Source organism: Gekko japonicus, unplaced genomic scaffold (assembly GCF_001447785.1).
Source record: "Gekko japonicus isolate JY-2015 unplaced genomic scaffold, Gekko_japonicus_V1.1 scaffold80, whole genome shotgun sequence".
Lineage (NCBI taxonomy): Eukaryota > Metazoa > Chordata > Lepidosauria > Squamata > Gekkonidae > Gekko > Gekko japonicus.
In genome coordinates, this window is record NW_015168047.1 from 375,707 (window position 1) to 400,365 (window position 24,659).

The 24,659-nt window shown below is 44.2% G+C and overlaps 1 protein-coding gene across 1 annotated transcript in view; it reads right to left on the reverse strand.

Annotated features, from left to right (window-relative positions):
• APBB1IP (amyloid beta (A4) precursor protein-binding, family B, member 1 interacting protein) overlaps positions 1-24,659 on the reverse strand; it is a 44,605-nt gene that overhangs the window by 8,292 nt on the left and 11,654 nt on the right. The window contains exons 7-9 of the mRNA XM_015414296.1: positions 16,598-16,672; positions 15,146-15,289; positions 7,002-7,112 (exon numbers count right to left, since the gene is read on the reverse strand). Of these exons, the coding sequence (XP_015269782.1) occupies positions 7,002-7,112; positions 15,146-15,289; positions 16,598-16,672 (330 nt within the window). The remainder of the gene's footprint in view (positions 1-7,001; positions 7,113-15,145; positions 15,290-16,597; positions 16,673-24,659) is intronic.

Below are 24,659 nucleotides of genomic sequence, written 5' to 3' on the forward strand. Positions count from 1 at the left end.
GCATCAGTTTGCACCCAAACTTTTCTTACTCTCTGTTTTTGGATAAATTCAAAGAAATATTAGGCTTGCTTCACAATATAGAAGTTTGTTGTCGCACAGTCGAGTCCGACTCTTCGCGACCCCATGGACCACATCAAAGTGTGTCATGTGTTGATTACAAAATAAAACTAATGTGTCTAAAGGGCTTAACGTACAGGTTCTTCCTCAGATTCTGCATCAAGTATGAAGTTAAGTGGTTCAAGGAAATGACAGTGAGATGATGTGCAGTCATCTTTCACACAGATGAGTTCCACTTGATGGTTAATGCTGCAAAATAAGTGTTTCCCCTTCCCTCCTTTCCAACATTGAAGACTTCCCGGTTTTCATCAAACCATGGTTTGTTGTTACGACCATGGCTTCACATTGGGTTTTAGAGGAGAATTAAACTGTGTTTTTGTGGCTCAGAGATAAACTATGTTTTGCCACAAAGTAGGACATTTTCAGTGTTTTTGTGGCTCAGAGATAAACTATGTTTTGCCACAAAGTAGGACATTTTCAGTTTCTGAGCTTTGCAAAGGGAGGGAGGAAAGGGAATGCACAAACCCGAGAACTTCCTGGTTTACCATTATGTCTGGATGTAGCTGTTGTACTCAAGGTCAGCAACCGTTCCATGTCCAAACTGCATGCAGTACCATGGAGCAGAGCAAAACCACTTATGTGTGTATGGCATCACACAGTGGGATTAGAAACCACAGGATACAAACCACAGCTGGGTTTACAAATTAATCTTAGCTAACTAGTCTCTGTGTAAGACACACTTGCTGATAATTATCACCATTTCTAACAAACAGATTATCTAATTGAATAGGAATATCCAACTCAGTAATGACAGTTAGCTGCATTAGAGAAGATACTCATTGCTTTTCCAATAAACGAGAGAAATTCAGATTTTTAACAGCTACATTTTTTTGCTTTCTTGTAATAGATGGCTAATTCCAGCAGATGGCACTGAATACCCTAAAAATGGGAAAGTTTTTTGTCAAGGCAAACATTCCAATAACTGCAGGCATCCTTTGTAATTTCATGCCAAATAATATTTTTAACCATAGATTTTTCTAAAGGGGCTCGTGTCTTTGAAGAAACAATGTTTTAATGAATAAAATCAGGAAGAAATGGTGACGTTAGGGTTTGGTTTTACTTTAAAGGTAGTTTATGTGACTGTTGTATGACAGACGTGTTTTCGGTACAAAGGGACATGAAAGAGTTTTAAGGCATCTGTCTGGGAGAGGGATGCGTCAGAGCAATTCCCCCAATGTGCTTGCACCCCATAGGGTCGTGACCAGTCGCGAGGTTTGGGCTCAGCCCGTTTTTGTATGATATGATGAGCTGTGATTTTACCGTGTACGAAAGCATCAAAGGGTTCTTCCAGATGATCATCATCAAGTATATGTTTGTGCTCATTTGTGTGTGTGTGTTTGAGTGACCTTCTAACTTCCTTTAAAGTCCAGAGTAAACATCCTGCTACTTGGTCCTGAGCCTACTGGTTTTTATTGTATATACTCGTACGGACATGCAGGTCCTGAACCAGCTGGATACAGCTTGGATCCTGTGTATTTTTTATACTCTTGCAAATTTAGCAAAATGATGCGCCAGTACCACTTCATCACAGAACATGCACACTGTCCCGTTGAGGGGGAGAAGGGCCCACAGTTAATGGCATATGCAGAAGTCCCCCCTCCTCCATTCAATCCCTGGCACATCAAAGCGGTTGGGTTTTTTAAAAGTCTAACTGGTAATAGATCTTCTGCCAGTCACAGCAGATAGTAGTGGAGGTCTGTATCCTATTTGTCCAATGGGGGGGGGGGGGGGCGGAGAACAGTATGGGATTTTTAGCAAAGCTTTGTGGTCATCTATGATACTTGAATCCCCCAAAGTGGGTACTTTTTGGACCTTATTTTTGGTGATACTTTTCTTTAAAGCTATGAGACAAAAGACAATGTGAGTGGCCCTTCACAAAAAAAAGCTATTTGCAGCAAGCCATAGGTTGTGGTTACATCTGAACCACTGTGGTTCGGGGGGAAGACAACAAACAATGGCTTGTTCAGACATAGCCACAAATTGTGGTTTGCTGTGAAAAGAAGAAATGTTTACTTTCCAAGCTACGCATGCGCCCAGGGACCCCACAGACTCATTCCCATCACAACAAAGAACAGTGTGTTGTTTTAAGTGAACAAGACTAGTTCTCAAACAGCTGCATTTCAAAATGCAAATTCTAGCCCGGAATTTTAGGCTAGCTTAAAAATATTTTCTATCCAATCAACAGTTCCAGAAGCCTGCTTTTTTAAAGCACGGTGGACTCATCTAAAAGTGTTACTGCTACACAAGAGAGTCATTACAGTCAAGATCTACAGTTCCCTGATGACTAAGCCAATTCCTTTTTAGAACAGTTCTAAATTGCTGGGTTTCGCTATAGACAGAACAGCTTGAAACACAGGGGAGGGGAGTATTCTTCAACATCTCTGGAACTCCCTCTGAACACTCAGTGCCTAAGCTTATGTTGAGCACTGCTTCCTTTGCATGCCCCAACTACAGTGTCCCATCCCTGTGTCAGTTTGCAACACTTTTTAAAATGCCTTCTAGGCTTCACTGTGCTGTGTGAAACCACTCCAGGGTGGACCTATTCACCTAGCCTTTAACAGCAGTTTATCCTCTGCACGAGGTGTCTGGTTTAAACACCAGCCTTGCTATCTCCACTCCTAAGATCTCCAGTCGCAAGGCAAGGAAGGGTGCCTGTGTCCAGGAACAGCTGCTGAATGGCAAAGCAAAGTTCAACAAACCAGCAAGAATATCAGCAGGGGAGGGGGCATTACAAGGATTCCACCCCCCGCTAAGCCACTCTCATCCACACTTTCTCTTTGAGCCAAAGCACTTCCTACCTGCTCCACCTCAGCCTCTCCAGTAATAGTTAAATGGAACATCCTTTTCACAGGCCTTATGCCTCAGAATACCAAATGCAGCCACAGAGTTCATCGCCTTGTGACTTATTTGGAAGCTTCTAGCAGCACTTGGCTGACTACAGTTACCTACAGAAGGCTGGACTAGAAAGAGGCATATTTAAAAAACAGGAACTGACACTGGGAAGAAGAGGAGTTGGATTTATATCCCCACCCTTCACTCAGAGCAGCAAATAATCTCCTTTCCCTTCTTCTCCCCACAACAGACACCCTTTGAGGTAGGTGGGGCTGAGAGAGCTCTGAGAGAACTGTTGCTGACCCAAGGTCACCCAGCTGGCTGCATGTGTAGGAGTGGGGAATCAAACCTGGTTCTCCAGATTAGGTCACCCACCTGGCTGAGTGGGGAATCAGACCTGGTTCTCCAGCCTGCTGTCCTTGACCACTACACCAAACTGGCTCCCTTGGTCTCATGGCCTGCTAGGCTCTGAAGTGTCATTAAGAGAATGCCAAACGAAACAAAAAGTCTTTGCCCACTAGAAGAAGATAGAGGAAGAAGTGGTCTGGTAGGAGTGGTATGGGATGAAAATGGTCCTTAACTAGGGTTGTCAGCCTCCGGCGGGGGGGGGGGGCTGGGGATCACTCAGAATTACAAGACAGCAGACAGCAGTTCCCCTGGAGAAAATGGCTGTTTGGGATGGTGGATCTTATGGCATCATACGCCACTGAAGTCCCTCTCCACTCCTCACTCCCCCCCTTCCCAGACTCCGCCCCCCCCCCACGCCAGTCTCTGGGAATTCCTCAGCACAGAACTGGCAACCCTGTGCTTAAGGTGTGCTGGTCCCAACCTCTCTATATGGCCCATATTCCCACCATTTTATGGTTCTGTCTTTTAAAAATTCTAATTAGTTCTCTGAAGTGGTGTAATTTTCAGTACGGGACCACAAACCCACACACTGCTAGCTTCCTGCTGCAAAGTGGTCATTGCAAAGCCTTTTTTCCCCACCCCTTTGAGTGGGCCTATAAAAAAGGCTGTTTTGCCTAGAAAAACCTCTACAAAAGCACTTGTTTGGAACATGGAGGTAGAAAGCAAACTGCAAGGGAAGGGCACAGTTTGGAGCAGAACAAGCCCCCCAGTCACGTCTTCACTGTAGGTTGCTCCTCCCCAAAGCAGCTTTTCTTTTTGAAAAAGAAAAGAGAAGGCCATGAGGGCACAAACCCTTGCAAGTACCTGCATGTCTCCTCCTCTTATCTTCTTTATCGAGTGTTCTTGTTCAATTTGCCAAATTAAGCATGGGATAGTTTCTTAAAGGAATCTGTAGTCCTAATACATATAATTTACCTGAAAGCAGGTATGTCAATCCAAGGGAATGGGATTTTATTTCTGGTTTTAGAATGAAGTTTCCAGAGTTGTGTAGAAGAGACAGCTTTGGCCGCTACAGCTACTCTTATTACCTGGATTAAATTTCCAGGTGGAAGCACACAAACTATTTTTCCAGAGTTACAAAAAATGCTGGACATGAAGTCACATGGACTTTTTGCAAGACACTTGAGTCCTTACAGTTCTATCAGGTGATAAACTGCACTTCTCACAGCTTGATTGCTTACAGTCACTATCGCTGATCAGGCATCTCAGATAGACGAGAGGGGGACAGAAGACAAGGAAAGACAAATCCTGGACTTCAAGCTTTATGCACTTCCCACTCTATACCATGGGAAACTGCAAACACTGTATCAACTAAACCATCCTGAATAGGACTGCCACGCCTCCAACTAGGGCAGAAGGACTTCTCTCGTCTAGACCTCTTTGCTCCAAGCAGCAGCATAAGAAAAATAAATAAAAAATAAATAAAAAATAAGAAAAATAAATCTTAAAAAAACACCAGCATCATCTGTGTCACTACGTCACTTCTGGGGGAAACACAGAAACAACATAGGGTAGCTCTAGGAATTGCCAGAAACTCTATGGTAGAATTTCCAGGAATTCCTAGAGCTACCTTATGTCATGTCCAGGTTTTCCCTGTAAGTGACATAGCAGCACACAGGATGTTGACGTCTCTCCAAGTTCCTGCCCCTAAGCCTCCTACCATTTGGCTACCATTTCATTTTGGCTACTGAATGTTGTTTTGTAACAGTAGCTCTGGTTTTGTGGCTTGTTTTAATGCTTTTTACTTACTGTTTTAATGCTAATTATCCATACATTCTTGTTTTGATGACTATACTGTTTTTACTTTGTTAACCCTCTCGAGTGCTCTCTGAAGAGGTGGCATACACATCTTTGGAGTAAACAAACAGGTCTCATGAATGAGCCCCCGCAGGTTAATACCACTGTTAAATAATATGGCTACACAATTGTTTGGAGAACTGTCTGAGATCTGAAAGGCATCTCGAAAGGTTATTAGGAAAACCCAGCTGGATGAACCACAAAGGCAGGTGTGGCGAGGAACGGAAATAGCGTATGATGATGCTCTTGTGTCGCTTTGTTCCCCGGGCACCAATTCTTTCACCCTAGATTAATTCCACATTATGCACCATTACTCTCAGGTTACTCAAGCAAAACCTGCACCAATAAAGCATAATTAAATTCTCTTGGTATCCGAGACACAACAGACTGACTAAGCGAGCCAATTTACATATAGATTACCTTGCTACTGTCAACGGTGAAAAATGCATATTTTTAAAACCTGAAGCTAAGATTCTATGTCGGTGGCTTTTAGAAACCTCTGCAAGAAATGCAATATTCCAGAATGTCTGCAACTTGCATTCAGCAGCAAAGTAAATACTCTCTGCTCCTGACAAGATGGCTATCTCCTTGGCTTCAGAGGGTGTTCCGTGTAAGGAAGGATTGCACATGCCAAGTTGCCTGGCTAGCACAAAAGCAAAACATACATATTTGAGCTTTCATTCAATTGGACTTCATTCCAGCTAAATCTGTTTAGGACTGGAATGCAATGCCCCTTTAGTGGAAACCTCAGAATCATTTTAAAAGGTTTTTTTAAAGAAAACATTTATGGTTCCAGCTAAAAACATGCATGCTATAAATGAAGAAGAGTTGGTTTTTATACCCCACTTTTCTCTACCCTAAGGAGTCTCAAAACAGCTTGCAATCGCCTTCCCTCCCTCTCCCCACAGTAGTCACCTTGTGAGACAGATGGCGCTGAGTGAGTTCTGAGAGAACTATGACTGGCCCGAGGTCACCCACCAGGCTTCATGTGGAAGAATGAGGAAACAAACCCAGTTCTCCAGATTGGAGTCCGCCATTCTTAACCTACTACACCACACTGGCTCTCCATGAGGCACTGGTATGGGTATCCCACACTGGTATGCATATTCCAGACTCTTGTTTCTTTTGCCCTACGCTCTGTGGGCCAAACTAGATGCTGTTACCATTTTAAAGAGCTTTAAAAATGCTGAGATGACCCCATCCTGCTCAGTGCTTCAGTGCATCTGGGTGAGGCACTCTTGTTCCCCCCACATGCATCTTCAAGTGTTAAAACAGCCATTGGGGGGGGGGGTCCAGCCATTTTGGCACTCGAAAAAGCATGCGGGAGGGGGGGGACAAGAGTGCATGAGCACACCGTGCTGCAGGGCTAATCGTGCATGTTAAAATCTCTTTAAAATGGCGGCGGCATCCATGGGTCTGACCCATGAGGGCTGTCCCATCCCGCACTAGAAGTTCTGAAACTGCTGGCCTAAAAGGAGCAGCACTGTGGAAAGGGAGAAATAGGTTAACGCACCCTTGAGTGTCTGTGGTTTGCCAGCCTTGCTTGGAAGATCTGAATGTCATACTCAGCAAAGGATCTTGGTTCTTCATTCTGACATGAGCACAAATTCTGGATTGGACGGGCACCTGCAGGAGACTGCCCAGTCTTCAAAGTTCTGCTCATGAACTGCTCATTTAAACCAAATCAATCAAAGGTGGCATTTGTCGTGCAAACAGATAATCAGTTTCTGGATCTGCTAACAATCAGTAAGCCCTGCTCTTAGTTTTGCAACTGATATTTTACATCCAATGTCCCTAAAAAATGCCGTTTCCACGTTCATAGCAGTGGCACAGCCTCCCGTACGTACCTTTAAGACAAAGCAGTGATCTGTCGGTGCCTTATATTTCACTTTGAACTGGACGCCATAATAGACATTTAGGTTCTCAAACTGTATGAAGCAAGCCAAATCCCGAGACGTCTAGAAGATTAAAGGCAAACGTAACATTAAGCATTATGAATGTGAATTAACCCAGGGCAGGAAACAGTCACCCTGTGTTAGTCTGGTGCTGATTTTCACTGCAAGAATCGACGATGTTGTTACTAAAGCAGAAAGAATGGCTTTTGCAAAATTTTAACTTAAACAATGAGTAGCTGCAATAAAATTTGCATAAAACATCCTCTTAGCATACTTCTTCCTTACCTCCCAAGTACCGCATACGTTCGTAAACATGATCTCTTAGTGCCTTTTCAGCGCAATTCATCTGACTTTGTGGGATGACAGAGTGCCCAGACCCCAGGGAACTAATGGATTCATAGATACCTCCGGTGGCTCTCTGAGAATATAGAGTGTGGCCTCATTGTAGAAGAAACTGAGGCTGGGCTAGTGAGGTGACAAGCCAGAGGGAACTGCTTGCTACATGGATGTCCTGGGAGTGGCATTTATTCAAAAGATGTTTTACACAGACTCTTAGTCAATATCCTTGAAACAGTTTATACAAACAGAGAAAATGCAAAATGCACGGTAAAGTCTGTGACGCACAACGAGGCAACCGTACAACAGCAGCAGTGTGACAAAACAGCAACAACACAGGAGTAATAAACAACTAAATCACCAGACTATCAACAGCAGCAGGAAAGGGTGAGAAAAAGAAAATATCTGTCTTATCCGCCAGGCATTTAGTTGAGGACGGCGATGGGACAGTACGAAATCTGGCCCTCTCACACACACTCCTTTTCACCCATTGTAACCCCTGTTCCCTAGGAGGCCTGCGGAAGCTGAATTTTTCCCCACCATCTTGGAATGTGTATTCTTTTTATCTGTTAATATGTTTTAGGCATTTTAATGTCGGGTTTCTTTAATTGACTATTTATTGTATTTATTTTTGTTACAAGCCGCCCTGAGCCCTGCTTGCAGGGAAGGGCGGCCTAATACATCCAACTTAATAAATAATAAACAAAAAAAAGCTGGTCTTCCCAGATGGAACACATCCAGCCTGTGCTGAAGGCGCTGCACTGGCTACCAATAGCATACCGAATTTGCTTCAGAACCGACTGGCCCTACCGGGCCCCAAGGATGCCAGGCTCGCCACTACTAGGGCCAGGGCCTTTTCGGTGGTGGCTCCGCACTGGTAGAACGAGCTCCTGGAGGAGATCAGGGCCCTGTGGGATCTTATGCAGTTCTGCAGGGCCTGCAAGATGGAGCTCTTCCACCAGGCTTTCAACTAGGAGCCGCCCCCCCCCCCAACCATCAATGAGCCGGCCCGCAGTATTAACATCTGGCTGCTACCACTGTACTCTGGAAGATCACTGAGCAAAACTGTCTGGTTGTATGGTAATTTCAGCACGCCATCTTATGCATTCAATGTATTAGCACTAGCATTTTGTGAGGTTTTGTTTTATTTTATTGTATTGAATTTTAAATTGTTTTTATGTGAATGTATGGTCATCTATAGACCAATTATGTAAGCTGCCCTGAGCCTGCTCGTGGGGTAGGGCGGGGTATAAATTTAATAAATAAATAATAAATAAATAAAGCTACCCAAAAGTTCCCATTATTACAAGGTGTGGGCAGCTAATCACTGGCATATGCCTAGGAGAAAAGAAATACCCACACTGGGTGACTAAGTAAAAAGAGGAAGCACTATACAATTCCCACAAGAAACCATTTTTTTTTTAAAAAAACCCTGTTTCTTGGGGCTAGAACACAATCCACACAAATACCTTTTATTAGGACCAACTGCGTAACAGTGTGAAAGCTTTCTAGTTCTTTTGAGCTCTTATTCGGGCTGGAAGTTACCAAAAAAAATTATGGCTACCCATTTGAATTCACACAAGGAGGGCACACAGAGCAGGTAAAAATCCTAATGAACAGACAGGTTCATATGGCGGGAGGTACTTTTCTCTCTTGCCACTTAAAGCATTAAAAGGTAAGTACTTTGAAATGAGCGTGACTAATGTCTATAGAAACAGTGAGCAAGGATTATATAGTGCAAAGAGGCCCTGTGAGTCCTGGGATATGGGAAACCTAGTAAGAGCAGCAGCTAGTGCTGGCACTTGTGTGAAGTCCCCTTCCCCTAAATTACATTCCAAGCAAAAGAAATAGGGCAGAGAGACCGTGGCTTGAGGGAGCTGCATAAAGGCAGTGGATCTCCACCCTAAGACGCAGGCAGGATTCTTCAGCCTTCACTACTCCTCCGGCTGATCCATGCCAATGCCTTTCCTGGTGGTTCGTACAGTGACATCCCAAGAGAAAATCTTTATACTTAACAGGACTTAGATAGAAGAAAGATGCTGAATGCAGAAAGGGCCCAATTCAGCATGGCCCAAATTTTGCGGGGCTGGGTGGGGGAGGAAGAGCTAGCCAGATGCTGGGTGGGGGCGGGTGGCCAAGTGGTGGGAAACTCAGGACTTCCCCCTCCCCCAGGGACCAATGGCAAGGTGACGAGGTGTCCAGGGGAGGGCAATTGGGGGGAAGAGACCAGCTGCTTGCCACCCGCCCCTCATCCTTTGTCTGGCCACGGAACGGCTTGCCCACCCATCCCACCTTGTGTGTATATGGTCAGAAGGCAATAATCTATAGCGGGGTATCGGGGTGGGGGAAAGGGGGGGTGGCGACACCGAATAATATGATGTGGTTAGCGAAGTGTGTAATGCTATGTATTCTATGCCATGATTCTCATCACAGGTTTCGGCGGTAACAGCATGGGACTAGATCTGCTTATGGAAATCAGCCTGCATGCCATTTTCCTGGATATGGGGGTCCCCCTCAGGGGGTCTTGGCGTGAGGGCTGATGGGAGCAAGGCTGCTCATGGACTACTGGTGATCATGGACTACTGGTGATGGCCCTCACGACCAGCTGGCAGGGGAGACCACTAAGAGGCAGTCGTCTGTGTGAACTCCAGCAACCTGCTATTCAGCACCCATGCCGGCTGGCTGGGTGACGGGTACATCAGCTGGCATGGGGCCAGCTGATGCATGGGATTTGGTGGACCCATGCTGTGCCAGTGCTTCTTACAGCTGTAGACAATAGGGTTGTGGCCAATTTACTCCATGTGTTTTCCGAACCTGTTGTGTGTGTGTGTGGTTCCTCCATAGTGGATTGTATACAGCCAGTGAAATCTCCCCCTCCCCCATAAAAACTGGAGCCCGCAAATGGGAAGGAGAGGCCTGGGCTACACAAGTGTTGGGGGAATTAAGAGTCCAGGAGCTTTTCCTAGGAATCCCCCCCCCCCCTGGGTCAATGGGGGGGGGGGACTGGCTGGAACCTCATAGTTTTTTTTGAGGGGACTGTTCCAAAGTTTAAACCATTTAGAAGAAGAAGAGGAGGAGATTGGATTTATACCCCACTCTGAGCGGCTTACAAACTCCTTTCCCTTCCCCTCCCCACAACAGACACCCTGTGAGGTAGGTGGGGCTGAGAGAGCTCTTTCAAGAACTGCCCTTTCAAGGACAGCTCTTGTCAGAACTGTGGCTTGCCCAAGGTCATCCAGCAGCTGCGAGTGGAGGAGTGGGGAATCAAACTCGGTTCTCCCAGATTAGAGACCGCACACTTAACCACTCCACCAAACTTGAAAGAAAACCATACTGCACAAATTTTCAAGCAAGTGGCAATTTCAAACTATGGGGTCCCTGCCAGTTTTCACTCCCCCCCCCTTATCGAGCTGGGTGTGGATGGGACTCCTAGGAAAAACCCCTGGACTCTTAATTCCCCCAAGAACAAGGATACACAATAGATGACAATGTAAAGGGGGAAGAACGAAGCTGTGAAGCCCAGAAATGGGATTTTGAGAGGGTGTTTCAAGGAGTGGGGATCCATTTGTTCTCTCCTTCCAGTATATAGGACATCATGACCACTGTCAGGTTGGACCCAAAGTCTCCACTTCGCTAATGGTGGAGCCTTCCTCCAATGCAAGGAGCTGTCTTCCACCAGAACAGGTGGAAGACTCTTTCCATTAAAGGAAGGCTCCATCACTAGCTCCATTATGAAAACAGGTACACAAAAATGACTGATAATTTTCTCTTTCTTGGAGGAAAAGAAACCAAAGAAGCTGAAGTATCTTTCCAAAAAGAAGACTTTTCTCTAGGTCGGACCAAACGGTGCCTGTACCCATTTGGACACAAGTGCAAAGAGGAGCTGCAAGTCTTCTCCAGGCTTCCTCAGAAAGGGCCATTTTGCTCTAATATCAAGTAGTCTTTTGGCAACTGCTGTGAAATAACCATTACTTGTTCTTAATGTGTTGCTATGGCAACATAGTTTTCCTTACTAACGTTCCCATTTCCAGAGCTAAGCTATTGCAGTGAGGCGTCTGACGTATCCAAACACTGACACTGTGCTTCTTAATGGAAATGCAATTGCAGTTTAGTATCCTCTTGCTTTAAAACAAACTAGTGCATGTACTGGTTTGTGCAGTTGGGATCTCTGCTTGCTTTTTTAAACTGGCTGCTATCTCATTTTGTTTTTATACATATTCAGGAATACATTCTCTCTTTTTTTTAGCGGTTGAGTATTTGTGTGTGTCTGTGTGTGTCTGTGCGTGCATACCTGCCTGGAAGTCATGGTTGACGTCTGGCGATCCCTAGTGGGACTTGGACGTTTCAGAGAGGTGGCATGTGCAGGGAACGCTCTTCTACTTTTGGGGGGATTTAAGTATCCCCCCTATAGTTTTTTATAGATTTCAGATTTTTCTGCACATCTGGGGATTGCCCCAAATGTGCAGGAAAATCTCTTTGCCCCCTAGGTGCCCCCGATGTGCGAATTTAGATATCTGCATGCAGGGGGCGCCTTGGCTATTAGATGTATAGACAAGAAGGGGGGGAGAAAAGCTCCATGCGGAGGAGGAAGCAGCCGTGGGTGAGCCTTCCCTTCTCCCCCGCCCCCCCCGCACCAAGGCCTGAACGGCTCCCAACCTCCGGGCCTGCTGAGCCTTCCCCACAAGGGCCAAAGCGTTCTCTCCGCATGCAGAGGGAACGCTCTTTTACTTTTGGGGGGGATTTAAGTATCCCCCTGTATATTTTTTTCAACTTTTGAGATTCATCTGCACACCTGGGGACTGCCCCAAGTGTGCAGGAAAATCTCTTTGCCCCCCCCCCAAGTGCCCCCGATGTGCGGATTTAGATATCCGCACAGAGGGGGCGTCTTGGCTATTAGTATATAGATTAGAACTACAAGAAAGGAAGTAAAATCTACCAGGGCGTAGGTGGAGTGTGATATTTTCCATTGCCCTGGGCAGGGTATGTAGGGAAGACTAAAAGAACAGCATTCACACAGGCAGGACTGGAAGCCAGTCTTCTAATGGTGACATAAAAACAGACAGGTGGTAGAGACGATTTTCAGACTCAGAGGACAGCAGGATAGGTGGGTGCTTCTAGAGAGTCCTCCTCTATACATTCCCCTCATGACCAAGAGTCCTGGTCAAATCAGTGGATATTTCGTATCAGCAAGAATTGTTTTGTTCTCTCTTCTTGAGAGAGTTTTGGTGGTTCCTGGGAGAAGAAAAGTGGAAGGCCTCAAATAAAAATGGTTGTGTATATCAGGATGTATTGTGATATTTAATGTGGAGCATGATCAAAGGAGACCAAAACCAGATATTTAAATACAGATAAATGTGGGTAAAATATCTGGGGAGAAAGAGTTCTTCCGGGTTTTGCAAAAAGAATGCACGTAATCCACTACTGGGAGGAGAGCTGGTGAGTAAGGAGAAACAAAAATGGATGCCTAAAAATCCACAAATTGTACAGCTGCTCTACAGCCTGGATGACTCTGCTGTTAATGCTCAAACGTAGTGTTCATATTTGGTTAACAGTACAGCTGCGAATGCAGCCACAAACAACACAAAACACCCCTGTGTGTGATTGCCAGCTTTTGTAAACAGGCTGCCTGTGGTTTTGACCTATTACAATCATACCTAGAGACACCCAAACAATAAAAGGCTTCCCAAACATAGTTATAATTGGCCTGAAGGAAATGGCTGCCTATTCATTCAAAGAGATGCCCACAAGGTCAGGTGTCATGATGGAAGCCGTGGTACCAGTATGCAAATGACCCTCAGATCTGTAGCCATGTGGATGACCATCTTGGATTACCATCACTAAATTTATAATTCCATGTTGCAGCGGGCAGGAGTGATTTTCTCCAACTCCATCCGATAAAAATGCTGCGATATTAATTTTAGTTTTAAAAAAGAAACTATGGCGATCAAGTGCGGAGGATGGAATTTGCCATGCTGAAGTAGGGTTGGCAGACCTGGCAACCAGCAGCCGTCAGCAATGGTGTGATGTCACTTCGAGGAAACCCCAGAAGTGTTATCACACCACTCCAGCAATCTCGGGAAATGGCATGGTTTTAACACAGAGTTTCTGACAATTCCTAGTGACATCACTTCTGGGGAAAGGAAAGGAAAGGCAAATCCTACAGGTTCACCATAAGTCAGTTGCGACTTGATGGTACTTTCCACCACCAGCATCTGCCGAACTTGGAAGTCTGCACATGGGTTTGTGTCACTGTAGCTGTTCCTCATAAAGGTCTTATGTGGTTTGGTTTTGGTGACCTTCGACCAGCTACTCTCTCAGCCTACTTCCCTGGGTTGTTTCAGTGAGAAAACGAAGAGGGGGAGAACTTTATCAACAGCTCCAAGGAAAGGGAAGATTCTCTCTCTCTCTCTCACACACACACACAAAAAATTTAAAAGACAAGTAAATATTTGGAAATTAAAGAAAAGTTGAGCAAACTAGAATTTCGGCTGGTTGGACTACAGTTCCTTGCCCCTCCTCATAGCTGGCATGAGCAGAATTTTGCAGAATTCTCTAAAAATGCCACTCCAATAGTTTGCCTTTTTCTTTTTCTGCAGAAAATGTGAATATGTGTTTGTGTGCATACAAACACACACACGGAACTTTTTTTTTTTTTTTGCTGGTCAGATTTTAGCTTTTCTTGGCTTTGAATGAGTTTTTGAAAGTGAAGAATAGGTACTCTGGCAGAAATAACAGGTGATTTTCCTATGGACTCGGCTATACCTTGCTGGTTTATTGTGGGGTGGCTATGCAGATATAACCAGCATCACTGCTGCCATTCATTTTCAGGGAACAGTCAGGCACATTCATCCTATCGAAGTGTATGGACACCTCACTGCAGCAACATCGGACTGCAGCCTCAGATGTGAAGCGTGCAGAGGCAGTCCGGACCAGCCTTACAGCTTGAGCTGTTCTGCATCAGCACTTATGAAGCCGCTTTATACTGGATCAGACCATCGGTCCATCAAGGTCAGTACGGTCTACTTAGACCAGCAGCAGTTCTCCAGGGCCTCCGGCAGATTTCCTTCACCTCCCTGACCACCTGATCCTTTCAACTAGAGGTGCTGCCAGGGACTGAACCTGGGACCTTCTGCGTGCCAAGCAGAGGCTCTTCCTCTGAGCCACAGCCCCTCCCCTCCCCTCCCCTCAAAAGCTGTGCTGTATTATCTAAGCAAATACCAATCCTGAGCTGAAAATGTCGGGCATCTGTACTAAAGGACTGCACAACACTTCCACATAGACTCTGTGGAAAGGGCAAGGGGAAATGTTCCCAGCTCAGGCTACCGGAGCCCCGTTGCAGCTTTCTTACTAGCTTGCTCACAGACAATGGGAGGTTTCTTCTATTTGCATTTTTTGCCCCGGGACATCCAGACTGTTTGCAAACTGTCAACATACTTTCTCCGTTGGGAACCAGAGGGAAAGTAACTGCACCCTTTTGCTGCAAAAGGCCAACAAGCAGGTTTAGGGGGGGGTCATTTCTTTTCAAGTCTAGATTTCAAATAAATACCACGTTGTTTTTATCTGACTATGAGAACAGAAGTGGGGGTAGCCTGACTAGCCCGGCAACTGCCTCCCGATATTTGCACAAGTGTTGCGGTCCAAAGAAGGACCCCTTCTCAGGTGCACCAGAGGCAGTTCTTGGACAGTCACCTTGGGAGTTCTTCACTTTCACCTTCATGCATGGCTTTATTGCTTGAAAGGATTTCTTTGACATGCCTGACCTTGGTCTTTCCTTTGGGTACATAATAAATTCCAGAAGCTCGCAGAAGAAAATAACGTCTCTTCCAGGACTTCTTTCCATCTTCTTTTAAATAAAGAGCCCCTTCAAGTTCTGGCACAATGACAGATGTGCCACAGAAGCTTTCCTGTGGAGTAAGAATTGGGTTACAAAACAGGAGTACCCCCAACCAGCCACATTAAACAACAGTAGCACATTGGTTATGTCTTCTCTATGATTCCATGCAAAAACATGCCTCCGGAGGAGATCAGATAATGATCTATAGATATACATAAAACTATAGCTGTACATAAAAACAGTAGTCATTGATATCTTGAGGCATATTTGCCATACTGGACAACAGCCAGGTGTATTCATCCTCAGGATGCAGGTCAAGAAAAAGCAGTTGTGAAGAAGGACTGGCCAGGCATAGCACTGATTGGCTAGCGACTATACCGTGATGATTTCTCCCCATCCTTCCCCCTACTCCTCACAGCAGTTTTACAATGTTTGAAAATGTTTGGGCTTTTAAAATAAGCTATCAAATGTATGTCAAAGTAGATAAAGGTACATATTTACATTTTAAAAGAGAAACAGCACATATGAAGCGTGGGGAGAGGAGCAAAGACTGATAACTGTTTAGAACTTATTATATGCTTGCCTTTAACAAATAAAAGAATAAAAGGAACAAAGTGTGCCCTGCTAAAAAAAAATAAAAATCAACATTTTTAAAAAAGATGTTTTGGCAAGAGCACAAGTTTTTCAGGTTTGGCCTCCCTTTCCCAAGTTTGTTTAGCCTCATTAAGAAGATAGGGAAGATTTTCAGGATCTTGTGAATTTTTTCCGAATCTGCCCCTCCAAAGTTTTCATGATGAGTCTTCCTGTGTCTTTATTTTGGCTAAGATGTGATGCTGGAAGTTCTGTGAATGGCACATCTAGTTGTTGTTACTGTTGTTGTTGTTTACTTAAGCAGGCACAAGGAAGCCTGATTCTGACTGGGGCTGCTAGACAAAGAAATGGACATTTAAAGCCTTCCTTTCACTTCCCCAACCTGAAAGGGCCCTGTAGATTACTTGCCCTGTTGGGGCGAACATACAGGTACTTGTACCAATGTTTTCCTAACACAGCAATAACCAGATCTGAAGAGCCATTTCAGGGTTGGAAGACAGCATGGGACATACTTAAAGAAAAACACTAGCAACATTCATGGGACTCCCAGAAACATGCCGGATTTGGTTCCAAGTTGCAGAACCTTGCTTGGTTCCATTAAAGAACTCGTATGCACAGCCTTCAGAACAACTGTCATCACAGAACTTCCTGGTTTTGTGCAGCGACAGATGAAGAACTGAAATGTTTCTATTGATTGACAAACATTCATGGTGGTGGTGTCTGTAGGGGCAGGGGTTAGCCTAGTTCTCAAACAAATGCATTGTGGCTCATCCAAAACACGACTTACCTCCAGCAAAGCTTCTTTGCTTTTCTCATTCATCTTTTTGCTTTCATTTTTCCCTTTGTTTGCCAAGTAGAAATTCTAATTAAAAATACAAGAAAAAGAGGGGGTGATAATTTTTAAAACAATAGATCAACATGCCCCAAGTATGAGAAGTAGATGTTAGTTGCAAGAAGCACTTTACAGACCTGATTCCAGCAGATTGCATTATATGACCCTTTTGTGCAATAGCGGTCTTAGAGGTCCACACATAGATGGCCCATTTAAACTCTACAGATAGCACAGTGGTCATCTGCTCTCTAACAAGGTAGGCTGGACCTCTTGAATGGGGCCTAGCAGCATGGCCATTTATATCTTTAGGCTCTGATTCCTCTACGAAGGTGGCAGTAGAAGAATAACACAACATTCAATACTTGCTGGCATGGATACTTTGTTTGACAAGACACTGGGTTCAAGGTTCTCTCCTGTGCTCCTAACCACATGAAACCCCTTCATGGGACCATCCATTTAAAAAATCACAACTAATTTTGGAACATTGGTTTTCAGTTCAAATGAGTGACATTTCAAATGCTTAGGGCAGTGCAAGCAAAGCATTAATGTGAAGCACTGACTTGAGTCAGAATTCTACCACATGGAAGCAGTTCTGAGAAGTGGCTTTCAATCCCCCCCCCTTTCAATAAATAAACTCATTTTTAAAAGCCCCAAATATAATGGGTTTCTTCATTTGAGTTAACATTTTAAAGGAAGCTGGATTCATTCCTCCCGATTTCACTGGCACATATACTGTTTCATATGACCAAATCTGACTCTTGTTTTCCACCACAAAGGGGAATCTTGCAGGTGTTCAGCGTTGTTCAGAAGTCTGGCCAAACTATGCTCTGAAAATTACAAACAGCTTGTGTTTGCAAGTTTTGCTTTCTGGATACATCTTGAACTCATAAAAATTGGAGTGATCCAGATATTTGCCCCTAGGAGAGATTTGGAAAGAGTCAACTTATGGTAGAAAACAAAGGATGCTCAAATCCACAAACACATTCCTAAACGTCGGCTGAATGTAAGTGGAAAAACAGGTTAGCATGGAATAAGAATAGTGTTTCCTTTCTACATGCTTTGAAAGATGCATCATTTCCTCCTGTACCCTGAACATGATACACTTTAGAAGCACTCTACCAGGAAGCTGCATAAACAAGATTTTATTTATGGATTTTTGTTTCGAGCACATTACATTTTTCCCCTTGCTAGAATTTCATTATCTGCATCAAGGTGTATATTTTCATACTTCATTATTTAATTTTATGTTCATTACTTTCATTCTATGAAATAACTCTCCATGGCCATTATACAGATAGGGATTCCAACCTACAGGTGGGGCCTGGGGATCTTCCAGAATTACCTCTCCAGACTACAGACATCAGTTCCCTTGGGGGAAATGGATGCTTTCAAGGGTGGACTGTATGGCATTGTAACCCACTGAGGTCCCTGTCCTCCACAGGCCCCATCCCCAAATTGCCAGGAGTTTCCCAACCTGGATCTGACAACCCTACTCCACCATCCCCTGCCAGTGTCCAGGAGGCACCTGGCAACTCTATATGCAGATCAAAGATGATTAGTAAAATCTGGTGAGGAAAGGCAAAAAAGACAAATGTGGGATTAAAAACACAGATGCAGTTCCTACGGGTTCATACAATGAACACACATGATTGTATGAAGCTGCCTTATACTGAATCAGACCATCGGTCCATCAAAGTCCGTATTGTCTGGCAGAGGCTCTCCAGGACCTCGGATTAAGGTTTTCACATCACCTACTACCTGATACTTTTAATTGGAGATGCTGTGGATTGAACCTGGTACCTTCTGCTGGCAGATGCTCTACCAGCTAAACCCCTGGGGGCTTAAACTTGAGTTTTTCCGGTGGGGAAGAAGAATACCTGTACTTAAATGATGTATTGATTATGCATGAGTAAAGCACTTAGGGCTTGATACTAGCCATTTTTACTTGGGATTTCCAGTCATTACAATGGGACCATCCAAGAATATTATTATCAGGCCCATAGCCATGGGGGGGCATTTGTGGGCAATCCCCCCCCCCCCAGATGAAAATTAAAATGTAATAAGTCAGGGAAGCTTCAATCTCCTTTTCTTTCTTCCGAGCCAAAAAATAAATAGGTTTCTAAAAATGCAAAATTACATTAAATTGCAAATATTAAATTGCAAAATGCAAAAGAGAGAGAGTTGGAGAGCCCCCCCCCCAGCTTACACAGAAAGGCAGCCTGGAATTGAGTCTCTCCAATCGAAAGGACTCGAGGACTTGAGGAGGACTAGAGGTTGCAGCAGAGCTGCTTCTTCTGCTACTGCAAGAGGAGCAGCAGGCATGGCTGGGGCACCCCCCCCCGGATTTCCCCATGCCCTACCAACCAACATTTTCTGGCTATGCAACCGATCATTATGCATATACAACAGTCCATGTTCATTTCATTGGGGCTTGTACAGGAAACACATGCCAAGAGACCTGAATACCTCCTGCAAAAAGTACCAGAAGCTGTTTGCCTTTGCATGTTCATGTGTGCGTGAACAAGCCCAAATCTTGTCCTATCATTGTCACTGCTGCACAAACTCAAAGCAGCTGCTGAGAGGCTAAATGGGGGGAAAAATGAACTTCCTCTGACTACAAGCAATTTACATTTGAGCATCTGGCATTTATTGAGAGGAAAAACAGACCACCCTGAGTGTATAGCATTAGTGCCACAGACTACATTTTGGTATTGACAAACAGAAAAGGAAATGGAGGAGGTTTCTGGTTGTCAGTGGCATACGGATTTGCTTCTCCTACTGTGTTAAGACAGATGTGTTTGCATCTCATTTACTAGGAGGTTATTTATTGTTGCTTACCCAGTGCGCTTCCATCAATGAAACTCAAAATAACTTGGCATTCACCGCCTTTTAATAAATAGTGCAGTCTGAAGGATGATGTCGCATGTTGCATATGTATATTATACCGCTAGCATTGTGTGGTCCTCTAAAAAGTGGCAGCCCCAGTTAAGAAGCCTGCATGCCTTAAAGAAGAAATCTCTCTGAGGTCAATGACTTCCAAGAGTCCAAAGGTCACAGTTTAAAGTAAAAATGATTCCTTTCTGATTATGCCCTGGGGAGAAATAGTGCCTGACGGACCAGTTAATTTATGCAATAACTGTTTGGCATTGCTTCACATTGTATTGTGTAAAAGCCCCAGGGAACTTGATTGTTTTTACGTGCAAAGGACAAACTGATCTCTTTGTGAGGAAAGGAATCCAGGTTACTTAACAGATTAATGGAGTCAGCTAGAATCGTAATACAGGCACAAGTTTTTTTTAAAGAAAAAAATTATATTGACTTGTTCTACCTGTTATTTCATTCAATAAGTAGTAATAATTTGCTTCCAGAGAAGATGACCAGCTCTTCTCCGTTCCTTGCACTTAATCCTTATTGATCTCTTTCTTAGGTAAAGACACAGTTCTCAAAACAGACATTCTACATTATGGGCATTATTTTGCTGAACTGCTTCCATTTACAAATGGCAGAACAGTGAGTGGCTCAGCCACTGGCCATAAGACACCCCCCCCCTTCAGCTGTTGTCTTTTATTGTACAGTGTGCAGAAACTAGGCTAGCCCGAAGAAAAGTTTTTGTGTTTATTTTAAACCCAGAAATGATCAGCGTTACTATTTTTTGATTAATTCTAACCTGAGCAACTGTGAAATGGTATGACTGGATACAATCATTTCCTCCAGGTCATCCTTCATTCACCAGTGCTCAGGAAGGCCGTTGTGCAATGAATGAAACAGCTGTGAAATAATTAGCTTTATTTTCATTGTTGAGTGGCTGCACCTGGCGCTTCCTTATTCACTGCATAATATCCAGCTACTTAACTAACAGAGGGCCTGGATTCTCTGGCCCATGAAAACATGTTTTTGTTAAAAAATACCGGGGGGGGGGGAAATCATTATACACAGCATAGACCCTCCAAAATTGTAGCTAGGCACAGCACACAAACAAACCTAGGATGGATCATTTGATTTTCTCATGGCTTCCAGGAATCTAGAGTTTGCAGCCTCCCTGTAAAGCCCTAAGCATGCCCCAATCCTAAAAGGAACACCACACATTAAGTTTTATATGCCAAAAACCACTACAGCAATATCTAGTGAGAGCCAGCATGGTGCGGTCGTTAAGAATCTGAAGAACCAGCTTTGATTTCCCACTTCTCAGCATGAAGCCAGCTGAGGGACCTTGGGCCGGTCAGAGGCCCAATCGGCATCGAGCATTTGCTGCGCTGTTTTACAAAACCCCTCCTGCCAACCTAGCAGTTCGAAATCAAGAAATTACAAGTAGATAAATAGGTACCACTTCGGTGGGAAGGTAACAGCGTTCCGTGCGCCTTGGTGTTTAGTCATGCCGGCCACGTGACCACGGAAACGTCTTCGGACAGCGCTGGCTCTTCGGCTTTGAAACGGAGATGAGCACCGCAACCCTAGAGTCGGACTTGACTGGCTTTCGAGCAAGGGAACCTTTAACTTTACAAAACCCACACTGGGACAGAAATCCCCCTCTATGTGGCGTGCCACTTTCACCTTGATTGGTCGTTGGATATTATGGCAGTGTCCAGACTGCATGCTGCTTTCACTTCCTTTGAGCTCTTGGTTTTATGGTAGCGTCTGCATAGATTTATGGCCATTCAGGGGTGACTATCCCGTCAGTACGGCATTGGACTGGGGTACTGGGATGTGGTTTTGAGCCGCATCTTATTCTATTGCAGTGTGGGTTTGGTAAAACAGCAGAGCAAATGCTAGATGCAGATTGGGCCAGAGTTTCTCTCAGAATTCTCTCAGTCCACCTACCTCACAAGGTGACTATTGTGGGGAGAGGAAGGGAGAGGTGATTGTGAGCTGCTTTGATGGTAGAAAAAAGTGGGGTATAAGAACCAATGCTTCTTCTAGCGTAACATGAGGCAATGATTCCACTGAAGGGTGGGGCCAGCTGCATGATATATCTCTTGTCCTGGCAAACACCAACCCAACACTGAGAATTAGTAAAGGTTCTTGCTCTCAGTCATGGGCTTGTGACCCTCCATTTCATTGAATCACTACAGCAAATTCCATGGAACATAATCTGTCAATGAGATTTTCCTGAGTGAACAAACCAATGGACAGATGGAGTGAAAGACATGCTCCCATGCACCAGAGGTGAGCAAAGGACAAATCCTTTGTTTTGCAGGAGCTTTGTTTTTAAAACGAACAAGCTTAATCAAGTTTCAAACGTACTTCCATAGTGCACTTGATCTACTAAACAAATCACATCTTGCAATAAAACATAAAGCTCAATTTATTTTAGGAGAAATTCACAAAAGCCAGTTAGCATATCTCCTAGGTAAGTAACCAGCCACAGATCTGGAAGGCTTGGCTTCACATCCCACCTCTATTATTAGCTCGCTTTGGTAGCATAATAAGCCAAATCATTATGTTTATGCTCCCCATCTATAACATGGGAGTAACAGTGAGCTGCCTTGTAAGGTGACTGAAAGGGGAACCACAATACAGATCCATCAGTACCTTGCATATCAAAAGTACTACTTAAGTATTATTATTATAATCATCATCATCATCATCATTATTATCATTATTATTATTACATCTTGTATGCTACCATGCCATCAAATTATGACAACTGTGTCATATTTTCTCTTTGGCAACTAATCTACCAAACTTGTTGACTGATGCTAACTATTTCCGACATTTAATTTAGGAACAGAAAACCATGCTATGGTCAGGGTAAGCTTTTCCACTACTGCCCAGCTAGGCCGATGTCTATGGCTGTACTTCACTGGGGGGCAGTGCTTTTGCTGTGGCAACAGCAGTTTCCTTTTCCAGGTCTGCTATTCCTGCTTCTTACAAAGACCAGGAAGTAAAAAGAAAAGCTTCCATGCTGGTTGGAAGCCCAGTTAAATGCCTTCTTAGCTAGGAGGTAGATGCACATTTCAAGCTTGATGCACACAGAAGCAAAAGGAGCAAGTGGTTAGCTCACTTGGCAAGAGCTGTTACAGCAAGCACGGGCGCTGTGAAAGATAAGGATTTCCCTCCGTTCAAAAATGCCCATTTTGCGAAGATTGCATCTCACCCATTCAACCACTGTGCTTAGATGGACAGCTACAATTAAGAGGATACAAATGCAAGGACAACAGATAACTTGAGCATTGCTATGAAGGTCTTACTAGGCAAAACAATGAGCATGCTGCTATGGGTTAGAACTGGGGAGTAAACTCAATCAAAGACCAGAGATTAAGGATAAGCTACTCAAGTAACCATGAGTGGAATGCTAAATACATAAAGGTGTCGGATTGGTAGCTGCACACTATGTTGCCCATGTGCTCTTGTCCTAATGATTTTTCAGGACCTTTCTTTCTCATTTGCCTTCTTTGTTCACAGGCCAGCCACAGAGAATAAAGCACCGCAGCAATTCTGTCCTTTGTACCAAAGATCACAGCAGGCACCATCATCCACACGTGGAAAGAGGAAAAACACTGTTGTTGCTCTTGTTTTCTTTGAAATCTTAGCTTCTAAAGAGTACTGTGTGATTCCCTGATCCAGCAAAGGAAACCCATCCGTATAATCATGCATGTGTGCTTCCAAGAAGAATCTGGATGCCAATCCACATCACATTGCTCATCCAAGCCCTACCAAACCAGACAGATGCATTTTCTGATGCCAAAGGAATGCACAGCACATCCAGAAATTAGTTTTATATATTAGCTGCCCATGACTCTGTCTGGAAGGGTCAAACAATTACAGGCACAGATAATGGTCTCTGGAGAGGTGGCATAAAAATCTCCTAAATAAATAAATAAGGCAGTCACACTAATATAGTTGAAAGTTCATTCCAACTAAACTTGAAGGAATCTCCAAAGGACGGTTTCATTATACTAGAAATGCACTGTCCTCAAAATCTTTGCATGAAAAACAAGTGACATTCCCAGAGCTAGTACCTTTTTTTCTTCAAAATTCAGAAGTCACTCTGTAGAATTTGGGAAATCAAACTGCAATTTTCTCTAATTAGGAAAACATGACTACCTCCTCCACCCCTCTGCATGCAACTGTCCTTTACAGCTATGAAAGAGACACAGGCATAAGCAAATAGGTGCTATACGTCATGAGCTTTGCTCCCGCTGAATCTGGGTTCACAGAAGACAAGACAATCCAGAGGAGAGCTGTCTGCAACATGTCCACTTATTGCTTCTAAAAGTACCTCTAGGGTAAAGGTAAAGGTTTCCCTTGCTCGAAAGCCAGTCGAATCCGACTCTAGGGACACGGTGCTCATCTCCGTTTCCAAGCTGAAGAGCCAGCGACATTTCCGTGGTCATGTGGCCAGCATGACTAGACTCCGAGGCGCACGGAATGCTGTTACCTTCCTACCGAAGTGGTGCCTATTTATCTACTTGCAATTTCTTGCTTTTGAACCGTTAGGTTGGCAGGAGCTGGGACCAGAGACAGGAGTTCACTCTGTCATGTGGCACTCGGGTCTTGAACTGCTGAACTACCGACCTTCCTGTCTGCAGTTCAGGGTCTTAACTACTTGAGTATAAACAGTCACCCTCTTGGTCCTGAATGTATCAGGAACCTAAACGTGTCAAGTCAGGGGTGGTGCATCTCCCTGCTATGCACTGAATGGGTGACAAGTTTTACCCACTTGGTTACCAACAAACTGCAATCCAGTAAACATATAGAATCTAGACCCTTCCTTCACACACAGTAGATACTAAAACGTGTGTCACTTCTGAGACACAGAGGCCTCTTGGTAGACAATGTACATTCTCTGATGTGAAGAAGGCAGAGTTGAAGTTTCCTGGCAAACAGGCTCTCTATGATGTTAATCTTCATGAATCGAGCCAACAAAAAAATAAACCATGCAAGAGTCCAGTGGCACCTAAAAGACTAAAAATGTTAGCGGCAAGGTAGGAGCTTCTATGAGAAGAAAAAGAAGAAGAGTTGGATTTATACGCCACCCTTCACTTGGAGTCTCAGAGTGGCTTACGATCTCTTTCCC